Genomic DNA, 19,708 nt, shown 5'->3' with positions numbered 1-19,708 from the left:
GATGAATAGGAGGGGGATAGACAGTTTACAGGAATTGAGACAGTGGAAAGAGAATGTGGAGGGGTATTGTAATAGTAAAAAAAGAAAAATGATTGAGGGTAGTAATTGGAGGAATTAGAGACGGGCAGATGAGAAAATCACAACTTGAAAATGTACATTATCAATGGCATTTCTGTCTCCTATCTGTATGAAAGTATAACTCTTTGCTGTATCTTACTTTCTCTGTTTCTCCCACATATTCTCTTCCTTTCCTCTCTTAACCTCTGTTTCACCCTAGTATCTGTTAATACCTGTGATGCACGTTCACTTTATATGCACTCTCTCATCTAAAGCATTTGGATGTGTTGCAGTGAAGAATATCATTACATTATACGAGACAAAGGTGTATATTTTGCACGTATATGGTTTTATTACACCTCTTGTACAATATATCAGCATCACTAATACACACTTTAAGATGTACAAATGACAAGTTCTGCCAACAAAATAAATACGAATCAATTAGATTGTTTTAAAAAATCCTCAGCTCTACATATAAGCACCTTACACAGTAATCTGAAAATGAGACATGAACACACATAATTCTCTTCTGAACATTGTATTTGTGAAAAGAACCATGACGAGTTTTCTTTTGCAGTTGGTATTAAAATACTATGGAACTCTTTCACTCAAGGACTCTTTAACTATCTGAAGATTTTTTTTACCGATCGTATTACAGCCCATGCCAAGAATTACAATAAAAAGGAAATAAAGTGATTTATATTCATCCTTGGATATACAAGTAGAAGATACCAACAAAGCTGGTATTACGTTTCTGGGAGTTGCTCAACGGTTTTTATAAATATTGTGGATTTGTGCATGTTAGTAATCTACCTTTAATAACAAATATGAGCCAGTTTGAAGCTAAAGATTATCAGAATTTAAAAGAGAGCATGTTAACCTTTCTCTATTTGTTTCTTGTTTGCATAAGGGGGATGCAAAAGATACCTGCAAAGTCAAATACTTTTATAAACCCTTTCTCACCGTATTTTTATTGTAATGTTTCCAATGCTTTCTTCATAGCCTCAATAAGATAAATGGTACTTTAGACAGGGAATGTGAAACAAGGAGAATGTAGAATAATTATATCAATTTTTCCTTTCAATACTCATGTTACATTCAACATAATGTAGACCAAGAGGGAAATTAACAAAAAGGACTTAGTATACTGAATAGCCTTAACAATATTATATATTTAAGACACAAAGAATTGCCCTAACATAGCATGACATACATGTACATACTAAGATGTGGAATTCTTGAATACACAAGCATTTCAGTACAGACATTTTTAATAAGGGTCTCATGATCCTTTTAGAAAGAAACTAAAGACATGAACTAAAAGAGATAACAAATAATAAAACCTGTCTGTTTGCAGGCTCAGTGATCAATACAAGGCCATCAACAGTGTACTATAAACTATGCCATTAATCTCATCACTAAGAATTGGTATATATTGCAGGAGAGAGGATTCTCAAATTTGAGAATTATCAGGTATTCCCCATAAAAAGTCCTCCTTTCTCAACATTAATCATATTTGAAAATAAATAAATCTATGAATGTGTCACATCATCACATGTCCATTTTTTGTATTCATGTGTATAAATAAAAAGAGAAAATGAAGTGCAAGAAGTTTCCTTGTTAATTACAAGTCACTATTTATGTCACACAAACATATTTTGTTCCAGATTGTTTTGTATGATTTTGAGATGTGACCATGCCATCAGCTTTCACAATACACATTATTAGCAGAGAGCAAGACGGACATTGACTCATATCCTTTATCTTCATCACCTTGAAGCAGCACTTACACTGGAAGAAGAAAGGAGAATTTACGCCCTTCAAAGATGCAGCACTAGCCCACCAGTCCACCCTTATAGTGCAAGCATGTTACAGCCCTAATAAATGGAGCACGAATTGATCCGTCCAAGATCCTGGGCAGATTGACAAAATGGACCAACTGGGTAGTGTTCTCAATGAGATTTAGTCACTGGCGCTTGGCAGGGAAACCATCCTCTCGTCCCACATACTCATTTCTGTGTCCAGTTGACCTGATGCCATCTCACTCATCCCAAGGGCTCATGTCAGTGTCAATAGCAACGCAGTTATACGCAGCATACCTCAGCTTCTCCTCTGTGATTTTTGCACTGTAAAAACAGAAAAAAAGGATAAATAAAGGGAAGATGTGTCAACATCCAACACCTCACCCATAAACAAAATGGAATCACTTGACAATAGAACCATTTTCCTATCAAATCATCCTTTATCAAGCTGGCTGTCAATTTTGTCCACATAACAATATTGTAACTTTCAACAATAAGCGAGTTCGTAAATAGCTCTCGAACGCATGACCCCAAAATATCCACAGATCTTTTACACGATGGATATACGTCTCATGTGTGTATTTTAGAATAATCACTGCCAAAGGGATGGAGGTGCTTCATGAATGCCTTTTGTTTGCCTCTTGAGAAGAATACTTCCACCTGTGTATCAGATAAATGTACTGTTGGAGCATAAATGAATACTGATTACATAACTTTCATGAGCACGATCCGAGTATTCGTCTCAATGGTTTTACAATTTGGGTACGAATGACCTTTATCTGCCCATGCGCAAATCCTAATTACGAACTCGCTTATAGGATAAGCAACAGTGTAGAATACCCTTCCTCGGATTCGAGAAATAATGTGCCAGTAAGTCTTGATAATATTTGTAAATAAACTTTATAATGATGACACTAATATGATTCAAACATAGAGAGATAAAGAAAGGGAGAGGGAGAGGGAGAAAGAGAGAGAGGGAGGGAGGGAGAGAGAGAGAGAGAGAGAGAGAGAGAGAGAGAGAGAGAGAGAGAGGGGGGGGTTTAGAGAGGAAGCATGGTAAAGGCAGATACAAAATATAAAATGAGAGTACCTACAACATTTGCATACCGGAATACCTTTCTAGACAATGTATGTTATGATCATGATGAGGAGAGAAAACTTACCTGGAATACACTGGTAAGAACAATGTGTTGGAACATGTGGATGACTCTGGCAGGGCATCAACTTTGTCTCTGAAAAAAATTAACAAAAAAAATACCAGATGGTAGTTCAATAGTTACACTTTACGATTTGGCAGAGAGAGAAAGGGAGAGAGAGAACGATGGCAGGGAGAGAGAAAAAAATGTTTTTGTCTTTATCAAATGCCACTTTCTCATCCTGATCTAACCATGCACGATACACATATCATTACAGACTAATAGAATTAGAGAAAAGGAAGGCACTGTACTAAATACTCACCCTCTATCTGGGCAGATGTAGAGAGGAGCAGGAAGGCGTCTCCTACCAGTCACAAACCTCAGAAAACGACTTCTATCCTCTGTGCAGGTCAAAGGTCAAAGGTAAAGGACAAGAATTTAAATGAAAACAAAAAATTATGATATAAGAATGTTTGACTTGTAGCGAGACTGCGCTACTTATAGCTACTTGGGCCCTCTATTAAGCCAACAATGCCTAAGCGGTCCCTGTTGATCCCCCATGATCCCCTTTTTCATATGTTAAATGAGAGCAGATTTCATGAGATAACCACCTGCCAGTGATCTTACGGGGCGATCTAATCCCTCCTGGCCAAACTAGTACAGATAGGCATTAAGTTAATTCTGCATATTGCAATGCAGTTCAATGCAAAAGAATTCAAACTTGCTCATAATCTTAGTATTCATATCATCTGAGCAATTTAAGCAATTTGAGCAATTTTGCTGACAGAAAATTGCGAGTAGCCCTCTTTCCGTTACACATGTGTGCTAGAAAAAGTGCAGCAATAGCTTTGTCACTTACCATGGGTGAATTTAGTGAGTGCTTCCCAAAGGTACTTGACTCTGATGTCAGACTCCTCGATGTCTTCATAGAATGCTGGAGAAAAAGGGGAAAAAATTCTTGATTTATATAAATTCTGAAGTTCTGAAGTTCTGAATACTAATTACTCTGAAAATACAATATAGAATGATTACACTTTGCACTTGATGAAGATTACCATATTATTATTATCATTAAGTATTTGGCGCCACCTGTGCCTGGGGGCAAAAAGTGAACTGAATCACTGTCACCCTCTGGTCTCTCCTCTCCTCTCCTCTTTAGACTGCATAGAGCTATACTAACATCACAGTTGCTATCTAAAATAATAACTCAAGGACATTCAATCGTTTTTAAGATAGGGATTACACATTATTGAACAAAGTTGCAAAATCATGTTAGAAATGTTTATTCTTTAGTATAGCTTGATACACAGATATGGCTCGTTTGTTACCTTTACATTTCCTTGTCCTCCTTGGAGTAAAAGTTTGAGAGAGACAGCACCACACAAATGCCTATTAACAATTATAAACAATCCAACTGATTACTTACTTGTTTTCTTCAAGTCCTCCACGGTGATCATAGGGTCACCACAGATCTTCCTCTCAAGCTCCTGCCAGGTCAAGAGGTCAAGGACAGCTTGAGGGATGACCTTCAGAAGTCCTTGTCTCAGAGACTCTACCTACACAGATATATACAGAACACAGAGCCATATACATGGTATAAGAATAATTATCAGGCATGCATGCATACCTATGATATGTAGAAGATATGCATAGTAAAATACCATAGTCACGCCCACCACCAATTAAAATTAAAACTGATTTCGAACCAGCCAATATTTGGCCATTCAAGGTAATGTAATGTTTTATTTGGTTGGTTGTAAGTTTGAAATGGGAAGGACAGTCCATGATGACATGATAATGTTTTTTTCCTCCAGTTTTAGCATTCACCTTCTCTTGATATGAATTTGGACTTTACAAATTCATAATAAGAACCCAGTAATTAAAAACTAGATAAACATTTTGTTAAAATAATCTACCAACGTGAGTGTTGAACAGGCACCAAAAATAGATTTTTATTACTCTGTACCTGCTCTGTGCATTCAGCCATTCTAGCCTTCTTCACCAGCCTGCAGTACTCCTGCCTGTCATCATAGAGTACATGTGTATCAGTGCAGCCATCCTTGAGTGGTACAATAGTCTGGTCACTAAGACTAGTGGTGTAAGTCAGCTCACCGGCGAATGAAGCCTCAAAGGTTTCTCTGTCCATAGATTCAATTAGTTCTATCATCTTCACCTATGTTTAAAAAAACAAAAATATGTATAGTACATGTATATCTTTAAAGTGACTCAGTAACATTGTTGAAAGTTATGCAAAATAAAAAATTGCATAATTTTTGTAAGAAATGTTACTTTTTATATTCCTTCTACTGTACTAACCCTCTGACATGCAAACGACCCTGAAAAAATTCTCAAACCACAAAGATATCTATGGTTTTCTTTGAAGGTGTCACTGTGCAACACCCTCTAACAGTAATTAACAGTAAATTCTCCCAACCATTTTTTAATTTTCCCATCGGTTTTCAATGAAAAAAAGGACATAAAACAGGCTATTAAAAAAATCTGTCAACACTGAAATGTCTGGAATGGTATACAGAGCCAATTCATTGCTTTGTGACAATTTACATTCACCTAAAATGTAATTAAATTGTAATAACATAGTTGGGAGAATTAAGGAATCGATCAGATCAGTCTTTACCAATTTATATCATTAATAATGGTCCGTTTCCACTCAAACTTTCAGATTATCTTTAATTGTACATCTAGCAATGAAGTCACTACCTTAGCACTACTTTCTCTCATCTGAACAATGTTACCAAGTCCCTTTAATCATCATACATGTACATGGACATGCTATAACAGAGGGCAATAATATACACTGTACAACTATTCACTGCTTTGAGGAGTGATGGTTAAAACTATCGCTCCAAGGTGATCCTGATACCAGGGCCCCGTCTTATAAAAAGTTTATATTAATCGCAACTTATTTACGATTGATTTCAATCGCAACTATGTACATGAGAGATAGTAGACCGCAAACTTGAGATTGATAGGAGGACTTATGATTGATCTTTATAAGACAGGGCCAAGAAAACCTATGCTATCAATAGAAAATATAGCAGAACATTCAAATTCTCAAAAATCAAAGAGGAAATCTCCTCCAAAAGCATGGAAATAGTAACAGGGCTTAAATTAATCCAAGGCCATGGCCGTGGATGTCCTTTGATTGGCCCTAAAGCCCCTCTCATTGGCCTTGGAGATTTTTTTGTGCGCTTTTCAATTCTTCCTATTTGTGCTGTAATATAGGAATGTGCCCTACAGAAAAGTGGCCTTGCCCTCAACATATTGAAATTTAAGGCCTGTAGTAAGATGTGTGAGAAGGACAAATGCTGATGTCCACAATATTAGCTGAAAAGGATTAAATCTGTCCATTTGTTTGCGTTTCACAATGTCAAAATCTATTGATTAACAAGATGTCTATCAAGTGTGATATATTAAACTGATATGATAGATGATGACTTACACAAGCTGCATCCACAGTCTTGAAGTCTCTAGACCAGGTCACATGTTCATAACCCATCAGCTTCCATACAAATGCTGGTAGAGACAGAACCTGATAGAGTCAAACAAAATATGTATCTTTAATTAGTTTCTAGTGGTAAAAAGGCAGTTCAGTTGCCCACTAAAGATGTAATTCTAGCCATTTCTGTATAAGTTATTATTAATGTCACATAAAAACAAGACCACAGCTGTTTAGTCTAGACAGAACTTTTTTTATGTCGCTTCTATCTTATTTCTTTCCATATTTAATATATGATCTGTCAATAACTGATACATATCACACATCTAGACTTCTAATATGGTCACATGACAATGATCAAGTCAATATTATATGTTATATCAATTGATATCAAAAGCAACTATTACAGAAGAGAAAGGAGACTGCAAACTTGCGATTGACAAGAGCTGCAATCGATTTTGATTAATCCAACTCTTTATTAGATGGTGCCCTGATCAACAATTCAGATTAAGACAAATTTAACTTCTACAGAGCCACAAAGCTCTGCAAGAAAAATGGGGGGGGGGGGGGGGAGGGCAATGGGGAGTTTGATACAATTAAAAAAATCCTTACCAGATGTTCTCTACTTCTGAGACAAGCTCCCATCAACATCCCAATCCACTCATACTTGGCAAACTGCCGGCAGGATGGGTTTGGTAAGTACACATCTCGGTTGATGTTGGAATCATCATTGTTCTGCATCCAAATAGAATTAAGAAAATGTGAAAATTATACATCTATAAATATTTCTCTCTTTTAATGACGGAGATGAGTGATACTGAGGGTCTATGAATGTAAATCTAATCACAAAACAGAGTATGTGATATAAAGTCCAATATTTTAATACTATTACTGAGGAAGAGGCAGCAAATAAATGTGAAATATAATTATAGGGGCTGAGTTTTATCCTTAAAGTTTCGAACTGGCATACATGCAGCTCTTCCTCTAATATAAATTAAGTACTATCAAAAAGAAAATTTTGCAGCCAGATATTTTGGGAGCTGTAGATGATGGCTGTCTTGCGGGCAGAAATGGTTGTTATCCAACTGTCTTAAAGTATGAAACTCTCAATGAATCGTCATATATATTACTCTACGGATTCATCAGTTTAAAATTACGTAGATGACATTCTGCATTGGTTGTATGAGCTGTAATGAACACGATGCCCAAAAGATACATGAAAAATAAAATAAAAAGCCATTGACACATACCTGATTGGGTGATCTGATAAAGAATGGTAGAGGGATAGGATCATCTTTCCCTGTTGGACAAAGCTCTTCTGCTAAATCAGCAAGGCTGTCACGGAATCCTCCTCCTAGATACACAGACATAACAAGAAAAGAATAATATCTGTGAGGTAACATGATAGGAATATAGCAAAAATCTTGCTTTCTTTATTCAGATATTTATTATTATGATACTTCATCTTGTCTGTGTGGAGCCAGAAGGGCATTAATTATGTGTAAAAGTATACACCCTTCTAACTTCGAACAATACACTTTTCAAATACACCTTGCTGCAAATATTCACACTGATGATATATAGAACATCTCCCCCCCCCCCAAGTATCAATTCACAAACTTTCTTCTTAACTCTTATCGTGCCAAGAACACTGTTCTGTGCATGCGCTGGCGTGCCACGCACACATAATCGGGTTTCTGTTGACTTGCCATGCACACATAAACTCTCATTCGCTCGCGTGCCACGGACACATTTTCGTGCATAAGTACACAAGCTAATTGTTTATGCCTATTGTGCGATGCGCATTGCGTGCACGCATGAATGCTTACTGTATTTGTGGAGGGGGTTATTGTTGATTTGATTTTGCGTGCTTCACATATACCGTTACATTGAATTTTCCTGAGAAAATTGCGATATTTTATCATCAAATTTGTCAGTTTTGATCATGGCCCCTCAGATTGTGTGCGGGAAATGAGACAACGGATTGGTTTGACAACTCACTGATAGTGCTTATTTACTTTACCAAAATTACAGACTCATGAAATGATATTGGTATCAACAGAAAGAGGGTTAAATTTCTTACAACTTTAACGTACAGTTCTTTTTTATACAATATACAGATGAGATGTTATAGTGGATCAAACATAGTAACAATTTAAACTACACGCACTTGAACCAACCCTAAATTAACTTGGCACACAGGAGATTAGTAGCGGGCACAATAGGGATTAGCACTGTGGCACTGGGTGAATTGCATAGGGGCAGCTTAAGAGTTAAAGTAAAACCAGCTGTTAAAAAAATAAACTTCCTGTTGCAAGTGTAACAATAAATGCAACACATAGGCTATTGGCTGCAAGTGCTCACAGTGCCACTTACATTTCTTAGTAATTGGCCACGTTCCCGATGTTTTTTCCTGCGTTACATTTCTAAGAAAAAAGGTGGAAACCAGTGGGAATGTAGAATTTTGTTCATGCCTGCAAAAAAAAAGAAATCTGAAAACAAGTTTTTGGCCCTACCACAACCATATTAAAATAGGCTCTAATGTTCTATTTAAAACCTTACCTTGGTCGATGATCCCTTCTGATAGAAACTTGCACTCCCACCATTGATCATACTGCTGAGGCCATCTGAAATCTAAAGGCTTCTCAAACTTGTCCTTCGGTTTCAGTCCTTCATACATCTGTTAGAAAATATAAAAGGGGCATAAATAGTCTCTCTACTCCCATTGTTTAAAATCTAAGCAAAACATGTGACATGAATAACAGAAGGGTCAATCCAGCAATCTTCTAAAAACAGGCAAATGGTGATAATTTGTATCATAAAGGGAATGTTTGATTACTGGTACCTTGAAATATATAAATGTATTCATGGTTATGTCTGATCTACTGAGATCTTCCAATTGTTAATAGCATCTTGGATGGGGAAGAAGGAGTTCAACTCTGGGATATGAGCTCCCAAGACAACTGCTTATAGAAGAAGTGGTAATGATAAAATTTGTGGGCCATACCTCAAAAAGATTTGTAATTGATCCAAACTAATTGATATTCACTTTAATCTAATATCAATCATATCTACAAACATAAAAAACAGGAGACTATGATTTTGGAACTGATTGGATGACTTGACTGATTTTGATCAAAAGCAGCTCTTTGTATGACTGGACATATGCATTTACATCAGAAAGATTTCCTTGGATTTGAGGTTTTAAACTTGGTTTCTTGTTTCATGTTGGTTCAAAGACCCTCATCCTAACCTCTTTGCTTTGGTGATAAGTAAAGCATACCTGAGAGAAGATAGAATTCTTGCCGGAGGGGTCCTTAAAGGGGTCTATCCTATGATCAGCAGCACTGCGTCGGTTGATGTATAGCCTTGGCATCCGAGAGGGTCTCCTGTACATGTATGACGAGTATGAGAAAGAAAAGGTTAACCCATTGCCTAAGGAACTGGATGGCTCCTGTATTAAACCTTTGGTAATGAGAGTACTTCAGTACTTAATGGGTTAAAGTATGAGATAGGAAGTGGTCACATAATAAAGGGGTTGAAAAGGAGCCATGGCTGTCTACAGAGTACATATTTTATGATGGCAATAATATCAAAATGTGGACAAGCTCTCCAAAGGCAAAATAAGTAATATGGCCATTCTGTACATATGAAAAGAATGGATAGGAAGTTCAGCACATTTCTGAGCTGAAGTTATGGATGACAGATACACATGTTTATCTTTCATAAAGGTTTCATATGGAAAAAAAATTCACAGGAAAAATTCCAAAGGGCTGCAGAAGAAAGATCGACTGCCTCCATAGAAATTTCATTTCCTCTACCGGTAAACAAAATCTGAAACAAAATTCTTTGATAAACGGATATTTCACACAGAACAATTTACATTTATACTATTGAGAAAAAGAAAAAAACATTTACAAAGTCTAGACGGGAATTTGAACTTTGTTTAATATTTCATGATTACACAAATCATACATGTATGTCATTCATGAAGTCTGGTATTTAGAAGGTAAAATAATACCATTGCCTACCCTGTTTCTGATTGGCTAAGGAAGTGATGGATGAGACCATTTCGTTTCTTAGAGAGTGGCAAGAACTGACGAACGACCTCTAGAGAACGGAAAGACCCCACGGAATACTCCCAAGCTGGTACGATGAAATGAACCGCACTGTCCAGCAACTTGATGAACCTGAAAGGAAATCAAATCATACACATATGATTATAATCTAGAAGCACAAAACTAATGCATCTATGCAAACTTTGGATCCATATCTTTTAATTTGATAAATTGATAATTTTTATACATTGATAAAACTAGAAAGAAAATATATGAATGAATTAGAATTTATGCTCAATATCAAAGCTGATAAGAATTAAACAAAAAATGAATAAATAATCTAACTCTCAAGCGTTCAAAGGTCTTAGAGGAAATGACATTGCTTCAGTGACTTTGCGCACAAATAAATCCCAAATTAATACAGAAAATTGAAAAAATTACATTCAACAGAACTGATATTGACTCTGTCTATTATGTGTTTTATTTCTACATTTTGTTTGGGTATAATTAATATCAGGAAATATACAGATATTAATCATAACAGGTACTAGAATATAAAATAGCATTTGAATAAGAGATATTGGAATCATGTACAGCTCGTAGACAAGTGAGAATGTTATCGTATTCTTACCTTTGCAAGATGAGTGCCCTCTGGTATAACTTCTCCTTATCTACATGTTCTAACCTTGGATACCTAAATGGAAATGAGTATAGAGATGTAAGAATTACTTTGTAATGGACCGGATGGCATAGGATCACTCAGAAAAGACTCTTACTACTGCCAATATACCAACTTTATAACACATGTTACTTTCCATTTCGTATGATGACATTAAGTTGCTTATCAGATGCATTGAGGAGGCAGCAGTATTGAGCAATTTGTGTTCATGATAGATTTTCATGACAAGTTTGCCATGGTGATCTTTGTTTTAACAATTCTCCATATAATTGTTGTTGCTGTTGTTGTTTGGTTTGTACTTCTACAATGTATATATATCTTATGCTACGGTCACAAAGGTTTGTACGAACGATAATTTCGTACGAATCTCCCTGGTTTTCCATTGTCTTCCCGAGTTTCCATTGTCTGAAAATCGTTTGTACGGTTGTTCGTAGCAGTTCGTAATGGCATTTGTGACCGAGGCTTTAATAACAAAAGAAAACTAGATGGAATTTTGACTGCGCGCAGTCGAAAATGATGCCTCCGCCATAGAGCAATTTAAACAAGTTTGGAGTTTAAATCTCCAGTGGTTCTTGAGATATCATGATAACAATCTCAATGTATGGAATTTCATAAGTTGACCTCTGTGACCCTTGACCTTTGACCTACGTGCTCCAAAATCTAATCAGATTGTCTTCCTATGGTGATACACACTATCTTTAAGTTTGAAGTTTAAATCTCCAGTGGTTCTTGAGATATTATGATATGGTGATACATACTATCATTAAATTTGAAGTGAAAATTCTCCAGTGGTTCTTGAGATATCGCGATAACGATCTCAATGTATGGAATTTCATAAGTTGACCTCTGTGACCCTTGACCTTTGACCTACGTGCTCCAAAATCTAATCAGATTGTCTTCCTATGGTGATACACACTATCATTAAGTTTGAAGTTTAAATCTCCAGTGGTTCTTGAGATATTATGATAACAATCTCAATGTATGGAATTTCATAAGTTGACCTCTGTGACCCTTAACCTTTGACCTACGTGCTCCAAAATCTAATCAGATCGTCTTCCTATGGTGATACATACTATCCTTAAGTTTGAAGTTTTTACATCTCCAGTGGTTCTTGAGATATCATGATAACAATCTCAATGTATGGAATTTCATAAGTTGACCTCTATGACCCTTGACCTTTGACCTACGTGCTCCAAAATGTAATCAGATTGTTTTCCTATAGTGATACACACTATCACTAAGTTTGAAGTTTAAATCTCCAGTGGTTCTTGAGATATCATGATAACAATCTCAATGTATGGAATTTCATAAGTTGACCTCTGTGACCCTTGACCTTTGACATACGTGCTCCAAAATCTAATCAGATCGTCTTCCTATGGTGATACATACTATCCTTAAGTTTGAAGTTTAAATCTCAAATGGTTCTTGAGATATCAAGCTAACAAACTCAATACAAGGAATTTCATAAGTTGACCTCTGTGACCTGTGACCTTTGACCTACGTACTCCAAAATCTAATCAGATCGTCTTCCTATGGTGATAAATACTATTCCCGAGTCTTAAGTTTAAATCTTAACTGGTTCTTGAGATATTGTGATAACGGTCAAACGGGACGGACGTACGGACGGACGTACGGACGGACAACCCGAAAACATGATGCCTCCGGCACCACCTTCGGTGGCGGAGGCATAAAAATGTTTTATTGAACAAAACTTACAAGGATAAAAATGGATTACCTAACAATATACATCATACCTGAATGGACAATTGATACAATTCAACCACTGCATCTATAAAAGTGAAAAGGGGTATTAATTACCTTACAAGTTCTTTCTTGTCAAACAGGTCTATATTGAGTCCTAGATCTCTCTCTTTGAGGGATTTGATCTTGATTCCATGTATCCTCGTATCAACACCATCATCTATTTGTAAAGAAGAAGAGTAATTCATAGAGACATCTTGTCCCAAATAACCATAACATATATCACAGATTAGATTATGATTCTGTACTGAAATAAAAGCAATCTTTTCTTATCAGGGATGAGACAGAAATTCCCCAAAAGAAGGAAGATTAAATAGGGGTCCGGGGGCAATGCCCCTGGAGGGGGTTACGGGTTAGGGTTAGAGTTAGGGTAAGGGTTAGGGCTAGGGTTAGAAGGAAGAAAAAAAAGTTCTTGAAATCTTACAAATCAGTGGATATCCGCCATCCGCTAATGGGCGGAGGAATCTCATCCCTGCTTATAGTCAGACAAATATTCTGGTATTAAATAGTGGAATACTGTTTCTACACATTTCAAGTCTTTCATCAAATGAAAATCTGCCAAGTAATTAAAGAAAATAAAATTTAAGTAAACAAATGAAAAATTTACCACTTGATCAATAAAGTAATTATCCAGGAAGAGAATAGACCACTCACCCTTGCACGTCTTTATCCTAATTTCCACGGTGGAGTAGAACTGTGTCATGTCCTCTAGAATACAGATGTCTCCTGAATACGTCCTGTAAGGTAAATGAGGATAAAAAGGTATGTTTGATATAAATGCACTCCAATGAAAGTGCTCGTATCATATATCGATTCAAGTAGCCTACTTGCATCTGTGTTATCATTTTTCAATAATGTTTTTAATTTCAATCACAATCATGGAAAAATGTGGTCCAATGATCACAGATTATCAATTTCAAATGGAGGAATTTCAAGTGGAGGAGAGTAGAATACAAGAGATTTGGAAGGAGTTCATACGTGTAGTCTGTACCTCTTCTCAGCTTTGATGAACTCAGATGCAGATACAGTATATCAAAGTATAAATGCATTGCTAGATAATTTGATTGACTTACTGTTCAATGGTATGGTCACTGAGCTTGACGAGATGCTCTCTATCCCCAGCCATCACTACTACATGGGTAGGCATGTAGTTATCATCATGGGCATTCACTGTGATGAACAGCTTCCTGAAACGAATCAAAGCACGGACAGTAAGCGACAGATTTAATAACAATTAACCCCTTCCTCTGTTTACTTCATTATTACAGTAATAAAACCAGAGAAAATGTAGATGTCACCTGTATCTTATTCATGTTTGAAATGATCGATAGACAGTCAATGTAACAAAAAGAATATGCACAGGTGCAAAATGTTCAGGCTTAAACAATGTCAGCCATTGGACTGTTATTTGTTGAACAAGGAAAAAACAAACAAACAGAAATCAAGAAATGTTATTATTTCTTCGTCTTTCTTGTACAGTTGCTACATTCTAGGTCAATACTTAAGAACAGAAGCTGTAGTTATTCCATTACATTCAATCTTGTCTTTACATATATCTACAATGGTGAGTTTGAACTAAAAACTACCAATTACTGAAAGTAAGAGCATTATCTTACTTGATAATGGTGCCTCTCCTCATACCCAGTCGAATCCAATGTTGACCTTGCCTACCATCACTCTCCCAGTACGTGGTAGTATCACCGTCTGTCAGGCACGATGCACTCTCATCATCCTGGGGGCGGCAAACAGGAGTAATATCAATATTTCTCAGGATTCATTTAGGTCCAAAGTGTTATGTCTTATACAATACCGACTGCATCAAAGATTTTAGTATGTCTGATTATTGTATGAAGTTAACAGCCCAGTAAAGATTGAATCAGATGAAATATCACCAATAGAGATTACTTCTTACATTTTTTTTTAATTGTTTTAAATATTTCAGAATACTTGGAAAAATATGGGGGAAAATGACCAATACCTTGGACTTGACATAAAAACACAACATAACAAGAGTCTTTACAACCGAGAGAGGTATGACACTTTTCTAATAGTAATAGAAATGGAGAATTCAAGTCTCTTCTGAAACAGTCATGCAAGATTGTTTCCCATCATTATACACACATCAAGTTACATAGAATTCTTTATCCAGCTAATTGCGAATTTGTTCACATAATCATGCACATTCTTGGCCGACTTAACCTCATGAAATTTACAGTACCCATTTTAGGGAAATAACCCCTTCAGATAACACCAACATCATTACATGAACAACTACCCTTGGAACCTTACCACCAGACCAAGATCTCTTCTTTACCTTTCACATGATATTGAATTATTTACAATAGTCTGGTCATCAATATGTGTGAGACTGTTAGGAGATAGCTGTCTAGGGACCAACTGCCCTAGTTTGATGACTCTTTTGGGTAATAGGTGTCCTTGACTCCTTCTAGCCACTCACCCAGCTTGATGATACATCCACAGACTCCACATACTGCTTCACACTTCCCAGCTTCTCGTTCTCATGATCCGTGTGTTCCCCAAGGAACTTTGCTAGCTCCTCATCACATTCAAGGCTCCAGTTAGGAGGGACGCTCCTTAGGTCCTCCACACCTTCCCTATGGGCTGGTCTCACCTCGGGTAGCTTCCCAATACGCAGGCTATAGCTCACTTCTATTACCTCCTCCCAGCTAAAATACAGACAAAAGAAAATGTTATTTCATTTCTACTCAGATTTATTTCAATTATATTTATGCAACATCCTCATAGGAAGTGGGTATTGATAATGTCATGATTTCAAAAACAGCGACAGTACCGATTTAAATAATGATTTGAGCACAAGTTTTGCTTTAAAAATGGTGACTGGTTTAACATGTGACCTGTACCATATTGAACATCTACATGTATCCATAACAGATTTGGTAAATGTTTGGGTTACAGGCCTTTTGAGTCAGATTTATAGTTATGGTTACAGTGAGTCCAAATAAACAACTTTTTGTTGTTGTTGCTATAATGTACCATCTTCAGCATGAGATTGTGAATTAAGAGAACCTTCATTTCTACTTATCAATTACATGTACATGTACCGGTATATAGTTTGAATCTGACTCCCCTCCTTATACTTTGCTAATTAATTTTAAAAAATATCAAATTTGTCTATTCATTTTTCAAAGGGCTCATTAACTTCTGTAACCCTCCCCACTATTTTTCTCCTCTCTTTTCCTTTGTACTTACTCATCAATTCGTTTGACAGTCTTTCCGAAAAGACTCGATGGACTAGCTATGTTTGATTCCACTGGTTGGAGTGACGGAGGATCGTCTTGGCTTGCCTTACTGTCATACAGCAGCACCCAACCTTCAACTGGACTCTGTAAAGAATGTTGGAGAAAACAAAAAAGTACAGAATTTTCCAAAAGTCTGGGACATTCAGATTTTTCTTTCGCAAAGGGCACCAATTACAGGTTTCTTTAATTCTTAAAGTGAGAAGGTAAATAAAAAGTATCTCAATGAACCTGTTAAAGGTAAAGACCAGTTTTGGAAACGCCCCCCCCCCCCCCTCAAAAAATGAAATGGAAGTTCTTATTACCAACCATGTGAAAGAATATGTTTTGACTAATACGTGATACAAATTTTGCTGAAAAACCGCCTACTAATTGATATATTTGGTAAATTATTATATATATCTGGACCAGATAGATATCGCGCACGTGTCAGGTAATTCCACATACATCTTTCTGTGTACAGTGCTTGTAACTTACGAAGCTAAGACTGGGCCAAATTTCTTATCATTTTGATGATTCCAGAACCTTGCAGTAGACCTACACACAAATACTTATATGCTAGATGATCAACCTTTTCTGATCGATTCCACGTTTCTTTCACAATGCAATCGCATGAACAGAACTGGTCTTTATCTTTAAAGTAAAAATTACAATACACAACTAAAATTTCAAATAAGTCTACGAGTAAGTACATGTAGACTAGTAGTACTAGTAGACCTAAGCACTAATTATATATATTTTTTGGCTCAACCGAGAGGGGGGGGGGGGGGGGGGGGAGGGATGAACACTCCTTTTTTTTTTATCCTCAACAACCACCTCCTCCCCCTTGAGAAAAAACAACATTTTACTCTTTTTTTTCTTGCTGGGGGGGGGGGGGGGGAGGGGCGGCCATATAAAAAACACAGATAAAGGGTGTCTTTAAAATTCTAAAACAAATACCTTTTAAATGGCGCTTGTTCAGAAGCCTATCAAAAATTTGACCCGTAACTCCGTGAGATACCCTACTAAAACATACCCCAAATAAAGTAAATATTCATTAAATGTCCAAATAAAGATCCCAAGTTAAAATTTTATTTTTATTTTGGCATAAAAAGTGTCCTCTTACCCCCCCCCCCCCCTGCTTATTCAGCGGCTGGCTGAGTCGATGCGAAATTTTCGGCCCGATTTAAAAATGTTAAAACCCCCCCCCCCCTTGAAAAAATCCTGCGTACGCGCCTGCAAGTGCATACCGATTGTGGGTTTGCCTGTGTGAAGTTATCCACCGTTATGTCTCTGATCCTCATTACGGTAGATAACTTTACACAGGCGCCCGCAACCCACCATCGGTATGCACTTGTATTGTGCAGCGGTTTGCCGTGAAACCTGTGAAAAAGTGTAGGCCTAATCAACGTTTTTCCGAAAAATAGTCTAGATTCTAGATCTAGATCTAGAGTCTAGACCCTAGGCCTACTCCAAAAATAACAAGAATATTGACACGAAACAGGCAATAAACACAAGGAGTTTTAACTCATTATCTTTATTTGGACATTTAATGAATATTTATTCATTTTGGGTATGTATATGTTTTAGTAAGTTTTCTCGGAGATCATTATCTCCACACCGGAGTTACGGGTCAAATTTTGGATAGGCTTATAGACTAAACAAGCGCCCCTTAAGGCTTAAATTCGCCCTTGTCCCCCTTACCTTAGGCCCTAGACTATTCAATTCCTTAATCCATTTTTGCTTATTTAATGTGTGAAATACCATCTAGGGGTCTATGTTTTACCTCGAATTTTAGCCATTGTCCTTGAGAATTGCACATGGCCAATCCAGCAACATACAGCTTGTTTTCATTTTCATTTTCTGCTGTTAAGGTGGTGATGCATTCACCCTGCCTGTCTGGATTTTTGTAAACATTTAATCGCGTCGACGTCTGGGAAAGTTTGAACTCGAGTCCACTCGGCACGTAACACAGTGCTTCTGGAAGCCGTTTTGCGTCACGGAAGCATTCAATACACTCTTGGAGACATCTTATCCGAGCTAATGTTGCCCTGGTTTGTGTATATACCGGAGAAAACATCCTAAAATCCCAAGTCAAAAGACAAAACAGTGATCTTTCAAGACGCTTCCCAGGCCCAGATCCCAGTCACTTGACGTCAGGCCAGCGCCAGGCCAAATGATCAAATGAATTTTACACTAAAACTAGAGACTAAATTTTAGTTGAAAGTGTCTACCTAGGGCCTATGGTGTATTCAAAGTTGAACCATTGTGCTCATGCTGTAAAACTTGGCTGTATGTACAGTACACCACGGTTAAATTAAACCATAGTCTTCATTATCCAATCTATTCGAAATAAAACATAAGTAAAATAGTAAGTCATATGTGCTTTAAAATAGATTTATTGTTAAGCTCGTCAATACTTTGTGAGCTTGTCAAATCAAAGTAAGTTAAAACGTACTTAAAGGATCAAGATCTATTGGAAAAGGTCCAGCAACGTGCTACGCGACTCATCCCAGATGTGAAGCATCTAAGCTATGAAGAAAGACTTAAGACACTCAAACTACCATCACTAGAGTACCGTAGACAGAGGGCTGATCTTCTTCAAATATACAAGATCATGCATGGATTGGAGGCAGTAGAGAGGAATGACATATTTGAAATCATCAAAGAATCCAGAACAAGGGGACACAGGCTCAAAATAAGGAAGCCCCGCTGCAAATCTAAGATGAGGCAGATGTCATTTTCAGTGCGGAGCATTAATAACTGGAATAACCTTCCTGAAATTGCCATAAATGCCTCATCAATCAATAAATTCAAGTCAGAACTTGAAAATCATTGGAAGCACCATCCGCTGAAATACCACCCATACCAACGCGAATCCAATGCAGTAAAGAGGGGCACATAAGCTGAAGCTTCAAGCCTCGACACCAAAGTAAACCAAAGTAAGTAAGTAAAACAATTACGTATAAACAGAGTCACCTAGCAAGTAGCAGATATATGTGGTTCATGTTATTATTATCATTTTATTTCATTTCTTTATTTAATCCGGGATTTAATCATTTGAACGCAATTACAGATGATTTCCCGAGCTACTTGAATAGTTTGTATGTCAAAATCTACAGTACATTGCATGTTTTTCTTTTCTTAGGGTGAAAATGAAGGGGGGGGGGAGATCTACCAATTTGTCCCTATACTTCATTGATTTAATACCAATCTCAGATTTGAGAAAGCAATTAAATCTGTTATGTGTTATTGGGCTTTCAAGTTCAAAAGGGGGGGGGGGGTAGTGAGTACTAATTTTTTTTCCTTCATTTTGCCCTGAAAATATAACAAACGCGCCGACCGATATTTGTGTGTATACTACTTATTTAAACACCCCCCTCTAAATTTTTCTGTTTTTTGTTTTTAGCCAGGGCCAGGGGGGGGGGGGGTCGGGTGTGGGGGCGGGGCCAATATTTTTTTTTTTTGTACAAAAGGAAAGTAACATTACCATCTTTT

The 19,708-nt window shown here is 36.9% G+C and overlaps 1 protein-coding gene across 1 annotated transcript; it reads right to left on the bottom strand.

The window, feature by feature from the left end:
* Window positions 1–385: 385 nt before the first annotated feature.
* On the bottom strand, window positions 386–18,399 carry LOC762963 (E3 ubiquitin-protein ligase HECTD3). Its single transcript, XM_030996466.1, has 20 exons — window positions 17,997–18,399; window positions 16,185–16,318; window positions 15,412–15,640; window positions 14,570–14,685; window positions 14,027–14,140; window positions 13,608–13,690; window positions 13,011–13,113; window positions 11,145–11,207; window positions 10,487–10,645; window positions 9,739–9,844; window positions 9,018–9,135; window positions 7,706–7,809; window positions 7,068–7,190; window positions 6,459–6,548; window positions 4,965–5,171; window positions 4,425–4,554; window positions 3,858–3,932; window positions 3,321–3,399; window positions 3,026–3,094; window positions 386–2,186 (listed from the first exon to the last, which is right to left on the bottom strand). Exons 1-20 carry the CDS (start codon window positions 18,288–18,290, stop codon window positions 2,102–2,104), a joined length of 2,481 nt encoding a protein of 826 aa, XP_030852326.1. The 5' UTR covers window positions 18,291–18,399; the 3' UTR covers window positions 386–2,101.
* Window positions 18,400–19,708: the final 1,309 nt, after the last annotated feature.

Source organism: Strongylocentrotus purpuratus, unplaced genomic scaffold, assembly GCF_000002235.5.
Source record: "Strongylocentrotus purpuratus isolate Spur 01 unplaced genomic scaffold, Spur_5.0 spur5_scaffold_3, whole genome shotgun sequence".
Taxonomy (NCBI): Eukaryota; Metazoa; Echinodermata; class Echinoidea; order Camarodonta; family Strongylocentrotidae; genus Strongylocentrotus; species Strongylocentrotus purpuratus.
Note: the sequence above shows the minus strand (reverse complement) of the source record. Positions and strands in the feature narration are given on the sequence as shown.